This window comes from Neoarius graeffei, chromosome 14 (assembly GCF_027579695.1).
Source record: "Neoarius graeffei isolate fNeoGra1 chromosome 14, fNeoGra1.pri, whole genome shotgun sequence".
In the NCBI taxonomy this organism is placed as follows: domain Eukaryota; kingdom Metazoa; phylum Chordata; class Actinopteri; order Siluriformes; family Ariidae; genus Neoarius; species Neoarius graeffei.
In genome coordinates, this window is record NC_083582.1 from 3483956 (window position 1) to 3504783 (window position 20828).

At 45.9% G+C, this 20828-nt stretch overlaps 1 protein-coding gene across 2 annotated transcripts; it reads right to left on the reverse strand.

Moving 5' to 3' along the window:
* Positions 1 to 4637: 4637 nt before the first annotated feature.
* Positions 4638 to 20521, reverse strand: samd8 (sterile alpha motif domain containing 8). 2 transcript variants are annotated; one of them, XM_060939144.1, is made up of 7 exons: positions 19962 to 20521; positions 18167 to 18466; positions 13310 to 13568; positions 12971 to 13066; positions 9104 to 9221; positions 8817 to 8967; positions 4638 to 8318 (listed from the first exon to the last, which is right to left on the reverse strand). In XM_060939144.1, exons 2-7 carry the CDS (start codon positions 18450 to 18452, stop codon positions 8014 to 8016), a joined length of 1215 nt encoding a protein of 404 aa, XP_060795127.1. In that variant the 5' UTR covers positions 18453 to 18466; positions 19962 to 20521; the 3' UTR covers positions 4638 to 8013. The 2 variants fall into 2 exon arrangements, with proteins under 2 accessions (XP_060795127.1, XP_060795126.1); XM_060939143.1 differs by having other exon boundaries at positions 19957 to 20520.
* Between the last annotated feature and the right edge of the window lie 307 nt (positions 20522 to 20828).

The following is a 20828-nucleotide window of genomic DNA, read 5'->3' on the forward strand; positions in this document are numbered from 1 at the left end:
TCACACACTGTTGCTGGTATTTTGGCCCATTCCTCCATGCAGATCTCCTCTAGAGCAGTGATGTTTTGGGGCTGTCGCTGGGCAACACGGACTTTCAACTCCCTCCAAAGATTTTCTATGGGGTTGAGATCAGGAGACTGGCTAGGCTACTCCAGGACCTTGAAATGCTTCTTACGAAGCCACTCCTTCGTTGCCCGGGCGGTGTGTTTGGGATCATTGTCATGCTGAAAGACCCAGCCACGTTTCATCTTCAATGCCCTTGTTGATGGAAGGTTTTCACTCAAAATCTCACGATACATGGCCCCATTCATTCTTTCCTTTACACGGATCAGTCGTCCTGGTCCCTTTGCAGAAAAACAGCTCCAAAGCATGATGTTTCCACCCCCATGCTTCACAGTAGGTATGGTGTTCTTTGGATGCAACTCAGCATTCTTTCTCCTCCAAACACGACAAGTTGAGTTTTTACCAAAAAGTTCTATTTTGGTTTCATCTGACCATATGACATTCTCCCAATCCTCTTCTGGATCATCCAAACGCTCTCTAGCAAACTTCAGACGGGCCTGGACATGTACTGGCTTAAGCAGGGGGACACGTCTGGCACTGCAGGATTTGAGTCCCTGGCGGCGTAGTGTGTTACTGATGGTAGCCTTTGTTACTTTGGTCCCAGCTCTCTGCAGGTCATTCACTAGGTCCCCCCGTGTGGTTCTGGGATTTTTGCTCACCGTTCTTGTGATCATTTTGACCCCACGGGGTGAGATCTTGCGTGGAGCCCCAGATCGAGGGAGATTATCAGTGGTCTTGTATGTCTTACATTTTCTAACAGTTGCTCCCACAGTTGATTTCTTCACACCAAGCTGCTTACCTATTGCAGATTCAGTCTTCCCAGCCTGGTGCAGGTCTACAATTTTGTTTCTGGTGTCTTTTGACAGCTCTTTGGTCTTGGCCATAGTGGAGTTTGGAGTGTGACTGTCTGAGGTTGTGGACAGGTGTCTTTTATACTGATAACGAGTTCAAACAGGTGCCATTAATACAGGTAACGAGTGGAGGACAGAGGAGCCTCTTAAAGAAGTTGTTACAGGTCTGTGAGAGCCAGAAATCTTGCTCGTTTGTAGGTGACCAAATACTTATTTTACCGAGGAATTTACCAATTAATTCATTAAAAATCCTACAATGTGATTTCCTGGATTCTTTCCCCCCATTTTGTCTCTCATAGTTGAAGTGTACCTATGATGAAAATTACAGGCCTCTCTCATCTTTTTAAGTGGGAGAACTTGCACAATTGGTGGCTGACTAAATACTTTTTTGCCCCACTGTACTTGCCAACCCCCACAGAATGAAAACAAGAGGTTGATCAGATTGCGTAACACACACCTGCTCCTCAGGACAATTTTGGAAGAAAAAAAATGAAATGGTGCATCGTCTTGCATTCTGAATGCCATATTTGAAGAAACTTGATCGGGAAATCAACATACTTCACAAAATTACATTACATTAATGGTGTTTAGCAGATGCTCTTATCCAGAGCGACCTGGAGAGCAGTTGGGGGTTAGGTGCCTTGCTCAAGGGCACTTTGAATTACATGTCAATCCTGGGATCAAGAAGTTGAACCTCTTCTGCTCCTCGGACCTGCCTGATCCATCCTGGTGCCCTGTGTCTGGTTGGAGTCTCATCGCATCGCTCCTGTGGAGGACGGCCCCATGAGGACAGTTGAAAGTCACACCTGGAAGACGCTCTGGACTCTTATGGCCCTTTTCCACTACCCTTTTTCAGCTCACTTCAGCCCGACACGGCTCGCGTTTCGACTATCTCAGAGCAGCACGACTCAGCTCGCTTCAGCCCTGCTTAGCACCCAAAACTCGCACGGTTTTGGAGTGGGGCTGAAGCGAGCCAAACCGAGCCGAGTGGGGCTAGGGGCGTGAGGAGACACTCCCCTGTGCACTGATTGGTGAGGAGGAGTGTCCTCACATGCCCACGCACGCCCTGCGAGCACACTGGGATCTGTAAACCCGGAAGAAGAATTACGAATTACGAGAATTATGAAGCCTTATGTGCCTCGCCTCATCTATACGCTCTTGCCAGTATCTGTTGGCGTTGTTGGTGACAACAAGCCACAGCACCAAGACCAGCAACACTAACGACTCCATGTCCTCCATGTTTATTGTTTACTATCCGGGTCATGAGACTACCGCTTAAAAGATCACTGATGTCACTGTTTGCGCCGCCTAACGACTTCACGTGATGTCCACCCACTTTCGCTAACTCCACCCAATGTGTCCACCCACTTCCAGCCAGCACGGTTCAGCGCGGTTGTAGTCGAAATGCAACTCCAACAGCCCCGCTCAGCTCGACTCAGCACGGCACGGCTCAGCCCGACTCAGCCGCGTTTGTAGTGGAAAAGCAGCATTACAGTAAAGCTTTTATGGCTGAGGACTACAGTTGACTTGCTAACTTTAGGACTGCAGTTGTCATGAACAGTTTTGCACTCAAGTTTCCATCAATGAAGAGTTTATAACATCAACGAAACTGTATTCATGTTAAAACTGTTAATGTTATAGTCATGCTGTCTGTTGTTGCCCAAATGAGGATGGGTTCCCTTTTGAGTCTGGTTCCTCTCGAGGTTTCTTCCTCATGTCGTCTGAGGGAGTTTTTCCTTGCCACCGTCGCCACAGCCTTCATCATTGGGGATAGATTAGGGATAAAATTAGCTCATGTTTTAAGTCGTCAAAATTCTGTAAAGCTGCTTTGCAACAATGTTTATTGTTAAAAGCGCTTTACAAATAAACTTGACTTGACACTTCAGCTATTCCTGCTGGTCCAGGGACTCAAACCAGATGGTCCTGAATCTGCTTCTCTAACCATTAAGCCACGGCTTCCGCATGGATTCCCCAAAATGCTGCTTCTCACCTCACCTTGACGCTTTGATGCTGGACAACCAAGTCGCCTTGAACTTCTTGTCATAACAAATCTTTCTTTCTCCGGCGTTTTCATTGTTCGTGATCTCCAGAGTGTGTTCAGTTTTTACAAACACTTGCACAATTTGTTGTAATGCGAGCTAGAACCATAACAAGAACCAATGGAACAGTGCGATAGGCCAATACAATTTAAATTCAATATCATTATCATTATTGCGCCATTCCATTGGCTCTGGGCTTCACTTAATATGACTATTTGACGCTGTATACTTGTATCCTCTCTCCCGAAAACAGCTGAAGTGAGATCAGAAGAGCGAATCCAACAGTGTTCACGGGTTATTTTGTAACGTAGTAGTTTTTAGAACTAAAATCAGTAGGCGGTATTCGCCTGTCAGAATCAGTAGAGTAGGTATGGAGGAGTACAGAACTGGGGCTTGTTTCATGGTCACAAACACACCATTTTGACAGGTGTGTATCAGATTAAGCGGAGGATGTGTGATGCTTTAAAACTCTCTGAAAGAACAGAAAATTGTTCAGAGGTTTGGCCAAAAGCTGGTGATGGCAAAATGCTTTCCGAAGCTTCATGTTCAAGTCTGTCGAAGAACAGTTCACGACTCAGAGCGTTTAGAAATGAACATGAGTGACACCTGGCGGTCAAACAAGTAAAAAGCGGTTCATTTTGACGGGGTGAGTTTGATACAAGAATCCATGCGAATAAACTTACAGGCAAAAATACACGTGGTCTTTAGCCTTTAGCGTGATGATGAACATGACTGTACTGGTTATGTTGGACGGAGCAAGTGCTTGTAGACTGTGCAGCCTTTGAATTAACTGGGAAAGGGCAGTTGTGTAACTAAAGAGGAGCCATTTATGTTACGTGTTCAATAGTTTGTGTTCTGCAACATAATCGGCCATTTGCAGGAATTGGTCACGTGTCAGTTTTCCCCATAGCAACAAGCCTGTGGTGGACAAGCTAACTTGACATTCCTTGACAACCATAAGAGTTTGACTGGCGATGCGAAGCAATCCATTTCTATAATGGTGGTCTTTACCTTTTCTACTGTCTTTTTTGACCCGAATTTTCATGTGTACTTGGAAAAAGTTTATGGTTTTAACTTCTGTCGTAAGTTAAAGCGAATCATTGGCCATAAAAGAGAGTTTTTTGGACTCAAGTTGGTCGCCGCTGAAAGAAATTCACGTGCGAAATGGCAGATTTCTCAGGTATGTTTATAACTTATAATTTCTCCTTTTCTACCTTTATCATTCACTTAATGTGTGAAGATTCTTGAAAATAAATACAGATATATCCGCCATTTTGCACATGAATTTCTTTCGGCGGCGACCAGCTTGAATCCAAAAAACTCTCTTTTACGGCCAATGATTCGCTTTAACTTACGACAGAAGTTAAAACCATAAACTTTTTCCAAGTACACATGAAAATTCGGGTCAAAAAAGACAGTAGAAAAGGTAAAGACCACCATTATAGAAATGGATTGCTTCGCATCGCCAGTCAAACTCTTATGGTTGTCAAGGAATGTCAAGTTAGCTTGTCCACCACAGGCTTGTTGCTATGGGGAAAATTGACACGTGACCAATTCCTGCAAATGGCCGATTGACCGAAGCTTGTGTGGAACGAAGCTTGTGACGTCGCTGATCATGTTTAAGATGAAAAAGCTTGAGACGTCAGTGATGATGTGTTTAAGAATGAAGACGCAAGCCTGGACGTTGTGCTTCAGAATACAGTATGTTGTTTTATTTGCCACATATCCCTCAGAGATTCAGCTTCACGCTTAACATCACTACCAGAAACAAAACACAGGTGGAGCTGGTCAAACTGGGAGACCATCTTTACCAGCTCTAAATAAACGATGGATAAATGATTGTCCCGTCATCCCTGGATCACAAACACTCCTTATAAATAATACAGATTGTTAATACATAGAAACCCTTGATCTCTTTAATCATTATTAAAAAACCCTAGTTAATACTTAGCAGTGGCTGCTTATTTATTTTTATGACAATTATTTGATCATTACGTACATATTTACAAGCACAGAAAAGACTCATGCAGGACAAAAGTGTCAGATGAACAAGATTTGGCGAATGAAACCAAATTAATTACTACAAACACATCACTTATTAAGTTCTAGGATCAGAACCACATTGTAAAAAGCTACCATTTTACTGAAAAAGGTGCGAAAGTAAAGACACCCAGGCTGAATCACTGCGAAAGATGGCGTGCTGTGGAACTGAAACTCAACCGTTCTGTTCGTTATAAACAATGAGAACTGTGAGGGGACGATGGCACGTTATCGCAAGACATGATGACGAGATTAATTACTTCCTGAAAACAACTTGAACAATAAAGATATTGAGAGCGAGATATTTAGTCAAGATGTAAACATTAGTAAACTCTATGAAATAAACACAACCATAAGTATTCACATAACGTTTTAAACATGAAATAGCGCGCTATGGGCACCTGCGATGAAAATTTAGACAAAAATTCACCTCTCTTTTTCCCACATTTTGGCAAATTTTCATTTTCACCCAAGTTTGATGACAGCAAAGCGAGAAAATGTATATAAATTAAAAAAAAAAAAAAAGACATGCAATACTATTAGTTTACATACATTTGGTCACCCAGCTTTAAAAAAAAAAGAAAAAAGAAAGAAAAAAGGAAAAATTCATAATAAACACCAAAGAGCATTTTTGGTCTGTGTATGTTGCCTGAATACATTTTGCATTTTTAAGAATTAAAAATAATAATTAATTCTACTTGAAAATGAGATGTTGAACACAGTCCCGGCTCTAAAACTACAAATATCAGCAAAGAAAGCATTCATCTATCTATCTATCTATCTATCTATCTATCTATCTATCTATCTATCTATCTATCTATCTATGTTTGTTTCTCATCGTGTCAGATTTATTTCTGAGGCTCTGTTTGTGCTGAAGTGTTCTGACGTGGCAGTTTCTGCCGATGTGAACTCAGGAAAATCATTCACGAGTCACGATTTTATCATCAATCGAAGGTGAATTTAGTATTTTTGTAACCAAGAAAAAAAAATAAACAAAAACCTTTCTGCGACTTTAAAATGAAAAAACGAACACTGCTGTGGTGGTTTTTTTTTGCACAAATGACACGCATGGCAATAAAAACGACCCTCAGCCGAGTGTGAAAGTGTAAACTAGTCGAGGAAGCATTGTTTCATATTGCTTTAGGAAGTTTGTTCTTATTTATACACATTTACATTAAAGAGCGGAAGCTGAACTCTCACTGCGAGTTACAGCTTCTATTAAAGGTGCAATCAGTACAATATTCAACATGTAAACCGCTGCGTCCGAGTCCAGAAAAATAAAATCAGTAGAACGGTAAATTCACATGATTCATTTTATAACTCAAACAAATAAGTAGGACTGTTACTGTTATTATTATGTGTTAATGCTTTTATCTCAAAAATATTTCTGAACCTTTCTTTTGGAAATATTTAGTTCTACACTCACCGGCCACTTTATTAAGAACACCCATCCATCCTCCTGCTGTTCTGTTTTGTGCAGTTCTCTAAATCAGCCGCTCGCTCGACATCAAATCCCGCAGATACAAATCAGGAGCTTCAGTTAATGTTCACAATGTTCAAACATCCGAATGGGAAAACTGTGATCTCACAGTGAAGTGTGACTTTCTTTCTTTCTTTCACTGTGGTATGGGTGTTGGTTTGAGCCAGATGAGTGTGAGGTTTGAGTATTTCAGAAGCTGCTGATCTCCTCCTGGGGTTTTCACACACAACAGTCTCTAGAGTTTACACAGAATGGTGCGGAAAACAAAAAACACCATCGAGTGAGTGAGCGACAGTTCTGTGGGTGGAAACAAACGCCTTGTTGATAAGAGAGGGTCAGAGGGAAATGGACAGATTGGTTTGAGCTTTTTTTCCAGGAAGGATATAGTAACTCATATAATCACTCTTTACAACCGTGGTGAGCAGAAAAGCATCTCAGCATGCAACAGCAGAAAGAAGAACACACTGGGTTCCACTCCTGCAGCCAAGAACAGCGATCTTAGAACCAACAACACGTTCCTATTAAAGTGGCCAGGGAGTGTAGATTTATTAAGTAAGGAATAAAACACTTGGTGCCGTGCTGATAAAGGAAAATAATCCCAGACGGTGTGGTGTGACGCGACCGGATGCAGTGGAGTTATTTTTTCCACCCCACAGTTGATGATTTTCCTTAAACAGCAGGTCCCACAGTGCTTTATTCCTCCTGTACCGCAGCAATATTCCAACAATTATACATTTTTACTTATTAAAGAACGACGCGTCTGAAACTCCTCCCTCCTGAAACGGATTAAAGCTGCAGTGACCCCTCCGTTTCGTCATGGACCATTATAGTTTTGGATTACTTTCTGTATTTATGTTTTAATTATTATTATTATTTTGATTGGTCTTGGAATTTTGTTAAACTGTCACCACAAACTCAAAGTTTTGGACACAAAACTGACGTCATCACGCCGAGCTGCTGAGCGCAGCTTTAATATTTCTTCTAGTTTAAGCAATTATTATACACTGTACATAATTATTCTTACTGCACCTTTAATCCTGAGCAATCTGGAAAAAAAAAGGCATGCAGCACAAACTAAACCAGTACGGGCTTTAGAATACGAACCCACAGGGGGAGTGACTTAATGGACTATATGGTGAAAAGAGCGTGTGGTTTGAGACACGCCCACAGTGTACTGATAGTGGTGTAGTAAATAGTGTGTGTGGTTTGAGACACGCCCACAGTGTACCCATAGTGTTGTAAATAGAGCATGTGGTTTGAGACACGCCCACAGTGTACTGATAGTGGTGTAGTAAATAGTGTGTGTGGTTTGAGACACGCCCACAGTGTACCCATAGTGTCGTAAATAGAGCGTGTGGTTTGAGACACGCCCACAGTGTACTGATAGTGGTGAGTCTGTAGCCTACATGGTGAACATGGCGTGTGGTTTGGGACAGAATGCAGACGAGCTTGTAAACACAGTTTCAGTGTCTTATGTACATCATCACTATTTACACACTGCGCACGTGTGTGTGTGTGTGTGTGTGTGTGTGTGTGTGTGCTATCGGATGAGTCTCCTGAGCAGGGCGGGTCTGGAGAAGGGCCAGCAGTACTCATTAGGGACGGGGCCGTTGACGTTGCACTCGAAGAAGGAGAACATGGGGAACCAGATGCGGGCACGGCGGCTGTGCTGGTAGGCACGCGTGTTAGCGAGGGTGTGGTAATACAGGAAGAGACGCGTGGTGATGTAGAACGCGATGAAGACGTCGATGGAGTAATGCTCGTGAGCTGCCAGGATGAAGAAGATCCCGAAAAGATTCAACACCCACGACAGAGTGTGGATGAAGTTCCAGCTCCGGGGAGTGTCTACAGAACACACACACACACACACACACACACACACACACACACACACACCATTACTGGACACATCACAGCTCGCTGACTGAGGTCTGGAAAAAACACTGCAGCACAGACAGTAAACATATGGAGAAAAAAAATCTCTCTATTTGTCTAAAACATGATCCATCCCGGGTTCTGGAGCCGATCAGATTGTGTTTATCAAATCACGCACACATATGTGCATTATTCAGCTGAACGCAGCTCAGAGATGAGTGAGAGAGGACGTTTAGCCGCTCTGCTCCGAGCTGTGACGTGACCACGTGATGAAAACAGAAGGATGAAAGAGGAACTGATATTCTGATTTTCTCCTCCCTTCATGTTCAGAACAGAGGTGTGTGTCGTCACTAACGAGTCACGGTATAAATCAGCTACTGCAGTTAAATAACTGCTGGACAAGACAGACAGGAATATACACAAACAGAAACTGACCGTGTGTGTGTGTGTGTGTGTGTGTACACTCACACTCAGTGACGAAGAAGTTGAGCATGGTGAGGACGACGGTGTGTCCACTGAACATATAATCACCACAGGTGTGAACTCCAGTCAGAGTCATCCCGAACCCACTCCATATCGCCACCGCTCTCCGCAGCTTTGCCCACACGTCACCATACACCTGTACACACACACACACACACACACACACACACACACTCCACATCACCACCGCTCTCCGCAGCTTCAGAGACCGAGAGAGAGAGAGAGACAGACAGGTGTAGTATGTGTGTGTGTGTGTGTGTGTGTGTGCCTACCTTGCCGGTACACTGCAGGTGTTGTCCTGGTACTGACAGTGAGGTGACAAACATTGTGACACAGCGCAGCATGAACACTGTTCCCATCAGACTACACATCCTCCTCACCAAGATAGACCTACACACACACACACACACACACACACACACCTTTATAATTATTTCTCAGCACATTATTTATAATGAGGCACTTAACATTACAAAAATAAACTTTAATAAGAAATAAAATAAAAATTAAAAATTTTCATTCTGTGCCGTTTATCCACTGTGGCTCACGAGGAAGCTGGAGCCAATCCCAGCTGCCATCAGGTGAGACGGCGGGGTTTACCCTGAACAGATCACCAATCTATTCATCTAACGGGTGATTTAGAGTCACCAGATGACCTAAAGCACATGTCTTTGGACTGTGGGAGGAAACCAGAACACCTGGAGAAAACCTAGAGACAGACACGAGGAGAGAACATGCAAACTCCACACAGGAAGAACCCCAGTCGGCCACGGGACTCAAACCCAGAACCTCCTTGTTGTGAGGCAGCGGTGCTAATCACTGCACCACTGTGCTGCCCTTAAAAATACAACCCCGATTCCAAAAAAGTTGGGACAAAGTACAAATTGTAAATAAAAACGGAATGCAATAATTTACAAATCTCAAAAACTGATATTGTATTCACAATAGAACATAGACAACATATCAAATGTCGAAGGTGAGACATTTTGAAATTTCATGCCAAATATTGGCTCATTTGAAATTTCATGACAGCAACACATCTCAAAAAAGTTGGGACAGGGGCAATAAGAGGCTGGAAAAGTTAAAGGTACAAAAAAGGAACAGCTGGAGGACCAAACTGCAACTCATTAGGTCAATTGGCAATAGGTCATTAACATGACTGGGTATAAAAAGAGCATCTTGGAGTGGCAGCAGCTCTCAGAAGTAAAGATGGGAAGAGGATCACCAATCCCCCTAATTCTGCACCGACAAATAGTGGAGCAATATCAGAAAGGAGTTCGACAGTGTAAAATTGCAAAGAGTTTGAACATATCATCATCTACAGTGCATAATATCATCAAAAGATTCAGAGAATCTGGAAGAATCTCTGTGCGTAAGGGTCAAGGCCGGAAAACCATACTGGGTGCCCGTGATCTTCGGGCCCTTAGACGGCACTGCATCACATACAGGCATGCTTCTGTATTGGAAATCACAAAATGGGCTCAGGAATATTTCCAGAGAACATTATCTGTGAACACAATTCACCGTGCCATCCGCTGTTGCCAGCTAAAACTCTATAGTTCAAAGAAGAATCCGTATCTAAACATGATCCAGAAGCGCAGACGTCTTCTCTGGGCCAAGGCTCATTTAAAATGGACTGTGGCAAAGTGGAAAACTGTTCTGTGGTCAGACGAATCAAAATTTGAAGTTCTTTATGGAAATCAGGGACACCGTGTCATTCGGACTAAAGAGGAGAAGGACGACCCGAGTTGTTATCAGCGCTCAGTTCAGAAGCCTGCATCTCTGATGGTATGGGGTTCCATTAGTGCGTGTGGCATGGGCAGCTTACACATCTGGAAAGACACCATCAATGCTGAAAGGTATATCCAGGTTCTAGAGCAACATATGCTCCCATCCAGACGACGTCTCTTTCAGGGAAGACCTTGCATTTTCCAACATGACAATGCCAAACCACATACTGCATCAATTACAGCATCATGGCTGCGTAGAAGAAGGGTCCGGGTACTGAACTGGCCAGCCTGCAGTCCAGATCTTTCACCCATAGAAAACATTTGGCGCATCATAAAACGGAAGATACGACAAAAAAGACCTAAGACAGTTGAGCAACTAGAATCCTACATTAGACAAGAATGGGTTAACATTCCTCTCCCTAAACTTGAGCAACTTGTCTCCTCAGTCCCCAGACGTTTACAGACTGTTGTAAAGAGAAAAGGGGATGTCTCACAGTGGGAAACATGGCCTTGTCCCAACTTTTTTGAGATGTGTTGTTGTCATGAAATTTAAAATCACCTAATTTTTCTCTTTAAATGATACGTTTTCTCAGTTTAAACATTTGATATGTCATCTATGTTCTATTCTGAATAAAATATGGAATTTTGAAACTTCCACATCATTGCATTCCGTTTTTATTTACAATTTGTACTTTGTCCCAATTTTTTTGGAATCGGGGCTGTAATTTAAACAATTTAAAAAAGGTCAGAATGATACAGGGACAGTTTTTATTCCTCTGTAATCAGTATTAACAGTATTTATGTCTAATTTCATTACAGTATTTTATAATTAATACAACATTAAAAGTGTTTATAATAATTTCAATTAACAGCATCATAAAACAGCCTGAATCACCTTACAATAAATCCAAAGTTAATTATCTTAAATCTTTTTTTTTTTTTAAATATTCTGACGACATGGCTCTCAATAATTATTGGCACCCCTTGTAAAGATCAGTAAAAAGAGCTAGGGGGAAAAAATCCACCTTTTGGTGAAGTCGCTTAGTCTCACACTGAAAACATGAGAAAATCCAGCCTTTAATTGAAATAAATTTATTCACAGAAAAACAAATCCCTCATCAACAAATATATTTTCAATAAAAATACATGTGCCACTATTATTGGCACCCCTGGAAATGGAAATGATGGTGAACATACTGTACCTGAAGCGTGTCTCCATTTAAATTGTCCATGTGTGAGTTGATTGGAGTGTGTAGGAACTTTCATGCTGTAATCCATGAGTTCCTGATTAACTGGGGAACAAATATGAGGCGACACAGAGGCCAAATTCCCTCAACATCACCATGGGAAAGATAAGAGACCCACAAACCCAGTGAGGGAGAAGGGTGTTGACCTTCATCAGTCAGAGAATGGGGATAAAAAACAACTCTTCTCCTGAAAATGTCCATTTCTACTGTTAGGGCAAAAATTAAAAAAGGTGGACACCAACTGGAACTGTTCCACACTCACCTGGAAGAGGAGCCGAGTTTATTTTACCACACGGACAGTGCGGAGGGAAAGAGAGGCAAAAAATAATAATCCCCAAGAATCACTGTTGGTGGATTAAAAGAAAAAGTAAAATCTTGGGGTTTCCGAGTCTCCAAACCCCCATCAGACTCCACCTCCATACCAACAGATTATTTGGAAGGTTCCAGAAAAAGCCTCTTCTGTCAGTTAACCACAAACATAAGCACCTCAAGTTTGTGAAACGCTACGACAACTTTGACCGGAACCGTGTTCTCTGGTCTGATGGAACAGAAATGGAACTTTTTTTTGTCAATAAACACTCGCGGTGGGTTTGGAGTAAACAGAAGGACGGCTATAATGAAAAGAACCTGATCCCAACGGTAAAATATGGAGGAGGTTCTGTGATGTTTTGGGGCTGTTTTTCCTCCAAAGGCCCTGAAACCTTGTTAGGGTCCACAGCATCATGGACTCCATGAAACACCAGGACATTTTAAATTAGAATCCGGCTCCTCTGTCAGGAAACTAAAACCGGGTCGTTGTTGGATCTTCCAGCAGGACGATGATCTGAAGTCCAAATCAACACTAAAATGGTTCACTGAGAATCACAGAATCGAGCTTCTGCCCTGAACGTCTCAGTCCCCTGAGCTGAACCCCAGTGAAAACCTGTGGGCGGAGCTGAAGAGGAGCGAGCACTAGAGAGGGTCGAGACCCTGGATGATCTGAAGAGATTGTGTAAAGAGGAATGGGCTCAATGCCCCGCTCTGGATCTCCAACCTTATAAAATGTTAGAGGAGAGACTCAGGGCTGCTTTACTGATAAAGGGGATGTACAGAGGACTACATGCAGGGGTGCCAATAATAATGGGAGGCGCTGTATATTTGTATGTGTGTGAGAGAGAGAGACCTGTGTTTGTGTAGCAGCAGTACGAGTAGCCAGACGCTACACAGGACGACTCCACACGCCTCAGCCATGGCGAAGGCCCAGGGGATTCTGGGTACACTGCAGAAACACACAATAAATCACACTGACTGATTTCTATGTCAAATAAGATCATAAATACAGTTCTTTAATAAATATAAAACGTTAATTTGTGTGATTTTAGATTTACACACACACTACATATTACAGAAGGGAAATAATAATAAATATCATCGTCAGATCATCCAGCTGTAATGAAGCCGTTTATACGAAATATTAAAAATAAAATAAAATTTGAGGTTTCTCACACACACACACACACACCTGTCCAGGAAGATGTCGGGCAGTGGAGGGTAGGTGCGCATGTCAGGTACACGCTCGTGAACGATCACCATGACGAAGGAGGTGAAGCCGAAGACGAGTGTGACGTAGACGGAGCTGAGCGTTGTTTTCCAGTACTCCGGGTCCAAACGCCGATTCTGCTGTTTGTGTTTTCCGTTACTGTAGAACTGTTCACCTCCGAGAACGTCGCTCACGCTGTCCCGGTTCCGCACAGAGTCCCCGTTACACAGCCACTCCACCCCTAAACGCAGAGTGGAAACATTGCCATAGTAACCACTCGCGCACTGCAACTATAATAAAGTGCTACTTATATCACACAGTACGCAAAGAGTTTCAGAGTAATCAGAACAAACGGTAAAGCTCGTAATGTGATTGGCTGATCGTCTGTGCTAAGCTCAGCCCCTCCCCCGACACACTGCAGGCAGTTCAGCCCCTCATGGGGGTTGGACAGCGCCTGAATCTACGCCAAGTTATTTTTATACCACTAGAGTGTGTGTTATTACCAGCGCCCCCCCGTGGTGCGCGTTATTGCCAGCGCCCCCCCGTGGTGCGCGTTATTGCCAGCGCCCCCCCCGTGGTGCGCGTTATTGCCAGCGCCCCCCCGTGGTGCGCGTTATTGCCAGCGCCCCCCCCGTGGTGCGCGTTATTGCCAGCGCCCCCCCGTGGTGCGCGTTATTGCCAGCGCCCCCCCCCGTGGTGCGCGTTATTGCCAGCGCCCCCCCCCGTGGTGCGCGTTATTGCCAGCGCCCCCCCCGTGGTGCGCGTTATTGCCAGCGCCCCCCCGTGGTGCGCGTTATTGCCAGCGCCCCCCCGTGGTGCGCGTTATTGCCAGCGCCCCCCCGTGGTGCGCGTTATTGCCAGCGCCCCCCCGTGGTGCGCGTTATTGCCAGCGCCCCCCCCGTGGTGCGTGTTATTGCCAGCGCCCCCCCCCGTGGTGCGTGTTATTGCCAGCGCCCCCCCCGTGGTGCGTGTTATTGCCAGCGCCCCCCCGTGGTGCGTGTTATTGCCAGCGCCCCCCCGTGGTGTGTGTTATTGCCAGCGCCCCCCCGTGGTGTGTGTTATTGCCAGCGCCCCCCCGTGGTGTGTGTTATTGCCAGCGCCCCCCCGTGGTGTGTGTTATTGCCAGCGCCCCCCCGTGGTGTGTGTTATTGCCAGCGCCCCCCCGTGGTGTGTGTTATTGCCAGCGCCCCCCCGTGGTGTGTGTTATTGCCAGCGCCCCCCCGTGGTGTGTGTTATTGCCAGCGCCCCCCCGTGGTGTGTGTTATTGCCAGCGCCCCCCCGTGGTGTGTGTTATTGCCAGCGCCCCCCCGTGGTGTGTGTTATTGCCAGCGCCCCCCCGTGGTGTGTGTTATTGCCAGCGCCCCCCCGTGGTGTGTGTTATTGCCAGCGCCCCCCCGTGGTGTGTGTTATTGCCAGCGCCCCCCCGTGGTGTGTGTTATTGCCAGCGCCCCCCCGTGGTGTGTGTTATTGCCAGCGCCCCCCCGTGGTGTGTGTTATTGCCAGCGCCCCCCCGTGGTGTGTGTTATTGCCAGCGCCCCCCCGTGGTGTGTGTTATTGCCAGCGCCCCCCCGTGGTGTGTGTTATTGCCAGCGCCCCCCCGTGGTGTGTGTTATTGCCAGCGCCCCCCCGTGGTGTGTGTTATTGCCAGCGCCCCCCCGTGGTGTGTGTTATTGCCAGCGCCCCCCCGTGGTGTGTGTTATTGCCAGCGCCCCCCCGTGGTGTGTGTTATTACCAGCGCCCCCCTGTGGGGTGTGTGTGTTTGTGTGTTATTACCAGCGCCCCCCTGTGGGGTGTGTTGTGTTATTACCAGCGCCCCCTGTGGGGAGTCTGTGTGTGCGTTACGACCCTGGTGCCAGGGGTCGTGTGTGTGGTTATGTGTGGGTGCGTGTGTGTTTTCTCTCTCTCTCTCTCTCTCTCTCAGGTAGATGCCCCTTCCTCTTATACGCAGCTGTTCCCACTCACCTCGTTGAGGGGCCAAGTTAAAAGTGAGAGGGAGACGCCTTTCGAGAGAGTGTGTGAGCCGGTGGGCTGTGGCGGTGACAGTTAGGAGAGAGAGTTGTGAGCTGCATCTAGAGAGAGTGTGCTGCTCCTTTAAGGGGAAAGGAGCGTGCGTAATCCCGGACCTGTTTGGTTGTGGTACGTTTGTTGTAGTTTTGGTGAGAAAACCTGGCTCTTGTGTTTGTTTTTCCTTTGTTTGAAGACCAGTGACTTTAGTTGTTTTTTTTTATATTTTGTGAATAAAAACGGTTTCCGTTTTGGCCCTGAGTCCGCCTCCTTGTCCTCTTTTTCCTCCCGGGGTCTTTTTGGTTTATCTCTGTTGCTTTCCCCATCCCCTATTTGCCGCGGGGAACGTAACAAGCGGGGGCTCGTCCGGGAGATCTCCATCGAAGGAGAGGGTTTTGGTTGTGGATCACCGGCGTGTGTGTGGTTTTTGACAGTCTCCCTGGTTCAGATAGGTGAGTGTCCAGCTAGGCTGAGTTCAGTCTTTCCATCAGGCACTCGTTTATTATTTTGCCTTTTTTGTTTCTGGAGTAATCCTGTGTGTGTGTGTGTTACTACCAGTGCCCCCCTGTGGGGAGTGTGTGTGTCTGTGTGTGTGTGCGTGCGTGTGTTATTACCAGTGCTCCCCTGTGGGGAGTGTGTGTTATTACCAGTGCCCCCCTGTGGGGAGTGTGTGTGTGTGTGTGTGTGTGTGTGTTATTACCAGTGCCCCCCTGTGGTGTGTGTGTTACTACCAGTGCCCCCCTGTGGGGAGTGTGTGTGTCTGTGTGTGTGTGCGTGCGTGTGTTATTACCAGTGCTCCCCTGTGGGGAGTGTGTGTGTGTGTGTGTGTGTGTGTTATTACCAGTGCCCCCCTGTGGTGTGTGTGTGTGTGTGTGTGTGTGTGTTATTACCAGTGCCCCCCTGTGGTGTGTGTGTGTGTGTGTGTGTGTGTGTTATTACCAGTGCCCCCCCTGTGGGGAGTGTGTGTGTGTTATTACCAGTGCCCCCCTGTGTTGTGTGTGTGTGTGTTATTACCAGTGCCCCCCTGTGGTGTGTGTGTGTGTGTGTGTGTGTGTGTTATTACCAGTGCCCCCCTGTGGTGTGTGTGTGTGTGTTATTACCAGTGCCCCCCCTGTGGTGTGTGTGTGTGTGTTATTACCAGTGCCCCCCCTGTGGGGAGTGTGTGTGTGTTATTACCAGTGCCCCCCTGTGATGTGTGTGTTGTGTGTGTTATTACCAGTGCCCCCCTGTGGTGTGTGTGTGTGTGTGTTATTACCAGTGCCCCCCTGTGGTGTGTGTGTGTGTGTTATTACCAGTGCCCCCCCTGTGGGGAGTGTGTGTGTGTTATTACCAGTGCCCCCCTGTGATGTGTGTGTTGTGTGTGTTATTACCAGTGCCCCCCTGTGGTGTGTGTGTGTGTGTGTTATTACCAGTGCCCCCCTGTGGTGTGTGTGTGTGTGTGTGTGTTATTACCAGTGCCCCCCTGTGGTGTGTGTGTGTGTGTGTGTGTTATTACCAGTGCCCCCCTGTGGTGTGTGTGTGTGTGTGTGTGTGTGTGTGTGTGTGTGTGTTATTACCAGTGCCCCCCTGTGGTGTGTGTGTGTGTGTGTGTGTGTTATTACCAGTGCCCCCCTGTGGTGTGTGTGTGTGTGTGTGTGTTATTACCAGTGCCCCCCTGTGGTGTGTGTGTTACTACCAGTGCCCCCCTGTGGGGAGTGTGTGTGTCTGTGTGTGTGTGCGTGCGTGTGTTATTACCAGTGCCCCCCTGTGGGGAGTGTGTGTTATTACCAGTGCCCCCCTGTGGTGTGTGTGTGTGTGTGTGTGTGTGTTATTACCAGTGCCCCCCCTGTGGGGAGTGTGTGTGTGTTATTACCAGTGCCCCCCCTGTGGGGAGTGTGTGTGTGTTATTACCAGTGCCCCCCTGTGATGTGTGTGTTGTGTGTGTGTGTGTTATTACCAGTGCCCCCCTGTGGTGTGTGTGTGTGTGTGTGTGTTATTACCAGTGCCCCCCTGTGGTGTGTGTGTGTGTGTGTGTGTGTGTGTGTGTGTGTGTTATTACCAGTGCCCCCCTGTGGTGTGTGTGTGTGCGTGCGTGTGTTATTACCAGTGCTCCCCTGTGGGGAGTGTGTGTTATTACCAGTGCCCCCCTGTGGTGTGTGTGTGTGTGTGTGTGTGTGTGTTATTACCAGTGCCCCCCCTGTGGGGAGTGTGTGTGTGTTATTACCAGTGCCCCCCTGTGGTGTGTGTGTGTGTGTTATTACCAGTGCCCCCCTGTGGTGTGTGTGTGTGTGTTATTACCAGTGCCCCCCTGTGGTGTGTGTGTGTGTGTTATTACCAGTGCCCCCCTGTGGTGTGTGTGTGTGTGTTATTACCAGTGCCCCCCTGTGGTGTGTGTGTGTGTGTTATTACCAGTGCCCCCCTGTGGTGTGTGTGTGTGTGTTATTACCAGTGCCCCCCTGTGGTGTGTGTGTGTGTGTGTGTGTGTGTGTTATTACCAGTGCCCCCCTGTGGTGTGTGTGTGTGTGTTATTACCAGTGCCCCCCTGTGGTGTGTGTGTGTGTGTGTGTGTGTTATTACCAGTGCCCCCCTGTGGTGTGGTGTGTGTGTGTGTGTGTGTGTGTGTGTGTTATTACCAGTGCCCCCCTGTGGTGTGTGTGTGTGTTATTACCAGTGCCCCCCTGTGGTGTGTGTGTGTGTGTGTGTGTGTGTGTGTGTGTGTGTTATTACCAGTGCCCCCCTGTGGTGTGTGTGTGTGTTATTACCAGTGCCCCCCTGTGGTGTGTGTGTGTGTGTTATTACCAGTGCCCCCCTGTGGTGTGTGTGTGTGTGTGTGTGTGTGTGTGTGTGTGTTATTACCAGTGCCCCCCTGTGGGGAGTGTGTGTCCTGGCCGAAGCCGAGCTCCTCCAGCACGTTGGCGTTTTGTTTCTGTAGCTTGCGAACACACAGCATGAGCCTCTTGATGTCTCCGAGCACTTTGAGCTCGAGCGGCGGCGAGCGCAGGTCAAACTCAGTCAGCGTGAGCAGGCTGGTGCCGTCCAGGCGGTGTTTATTACACAGCAGCTCCACGTAGTCGCTGAAGCCCTCATCACGCAGCCAGCGGCCCACGTGCTTCACCGTCCAGGAGCGCACGTTCCCCGCCATCACGCTGCACTATGCTGCACTCACACACACGGCAACAGAAACACACAGTGTACTGTAAAAACACACTGTATAAAAAAACTAATTTAAACACAGTTACAGGATACAGTTGAGTTCACAGAATGAGAGCGAGAGAGCATGAGAGAAGGAGAGAGGGAAAGAGAGAGAATGTTCTTCAAAAGATTCTTTTCCTCTCAGTCCTTAATAAATTATTTCTCACACACACTTCCAGTTTAACCACAGTAAAGTGTCTCTCAGCTCGGTTTGTGTGATATTGATTTTTCCCTGATCACAATGTATTTTTTAGAAAAGTCACATTTAATTGATTTAAGCGTCCAGATCTGTTAAACGATATTAAAAGACATGAACCGAACATTTCCACCTCGTCGTGTCAGGAGAGGAGGAGTATGATTACATTACAGCTGTGAAACCTCAGCTGGATTTTTCAATGACTCTCTGATAAAAATAAAACCATTAGAGCACATTTAGATCTCATATTGTTACAGATCAGCTGTCCAACGTCCACATGGATCACGTTCTCAGCGTGCTGCTGCTCAGACTGATAACAACATCGACTGAACTCATTCACAAACCCTTTCAGTCCCAAATGAGAGAGAGAGAGACGGAGGAATGGGCGGGGCTTACTGTGGAGAAAATTATTATAACGGCTTATTATTAATAATAATAATAATAATAATAATAATAATAATACGTATTGATTGTTAATATTAACCTGTATCTCCTATACATACATAAATATATCCTGACATAATTATTAATATTAAACCTATTAACTCATTAATTTATTACAAAAATATTTTATTTTACTGTCAGTGCTTGATAGTTAGTCACTCATGAATATTAATTCTATTATCATCATTTTAATATTTTTTACTCAAACATAATTTAACTGATGTTAAAGAAGCTAATAGTAATCAGCTGGTTAAATATTTATTATAAACATAATATTTATAATGTCAGGTTTGTATTTTCCCTGCAGCATAACTCACATGAATTAATGAAGTAAAACAAAACATTTCTGCTTACTGTGGTTTTCTACAGGAAGTGGATGAGCTGCTAAACTGGGACAAATAGCACTCAACATTATTATTATTATTATAAACCCACCGGAAGCTGGTCTACACCTAAATCTTGTTCCTTTTAAACCATGACACTTAATTATTTCTTTGTTCTAACCAGTTATTTATCATTATCATCTGCATGAAGCTAACAGTCTATGAGAAGGTTAGCCTAGCATTAGCTTAGCGTTAGCATAGTGTTAGCATAGTGTTAGCTAGTTAGTGTAGTTCGATAAAACACTGTTATTAGTTGATGTGAGTGTTCAGGAGCCCAGGCTGTCTGATGCTCCAGCGGAATGCCCACTGACACAAAGCGGAGGGGCCAATTTTTCTGTTTTAACTGAAAAATAAAACGAATTAAAACCTTAATCTAGCAGAAAATCACAGCTAACAGGCTAACGCTAACTCAGAGAGAGAGAGAGACTCACCTCACCTCAGGTCTGCTGAGTTCAGAGGAGCTTCAGAGGAGCTTCAGGACTCATCGCAGTCTGACTGACCTCAACACACACTGTGATAGTGAGTTTCACACCTATTCTCACTGCTTCCTGGGTGTGTGTGTGTGTGTGTGTGTTCTTCTGTGTCTTCAGGTTGCCAGAGTGCACTAAACTCTACCAAGTTGTTCCCAACCCTGATCCTGACTCCATCACTGCTCCAAACATCTCAGAGACTCAGAATGTTCCCCTTCACACCAGCAGGCGATGGGTTCTGAAACCAGTTCCGTTCAGGATTCTTTGAACCTTGGTGCCTGGTAGTGAAGCAGCCCATATTTTCATCTGAACTAGTTTTGATCGGAACCGTCGTAATCAAGGATGTGTGCAGAACGGAGGGCGTGGCACAATAGGAGTGAACAGTAGTCACAGGTGCGCGTTGATTACCTCCGAGCTTTCATTGTTATTACAGATATTTGTTTTCCTTCCGTTATTTCTGAAGATGTATCTTTTCCATTGCGTTCTCCATCGCCACACTTCACTTCAACACTCCGCTTTGTGTCAGTGGGCATTCCGCTGGAGCATCAGCTAGTCTGGTCTCCTGAAGACTCACATCAACTAATAACAGTGTTTGCATTTCAGTTCCAGTAAAGGAGGCGTGGCCTCTGTGTGACAGTTACAGTAAAGGAGGCGTGGCCTCTGTGTGACAGTTACAGTAAAGGAGGCGTGGCCTCTGTGTGACAGTTACAGTGGAGGCATGGCCTCTGCGTGACAGTTACAGTAAAGGAGGCGTGGCCTCTGTGTGACAGTTACAGTGAAGGAGGCGTGGCTCTGTGTGACAGTTACAGTGAAGGAGGCATCACATCAGCTAA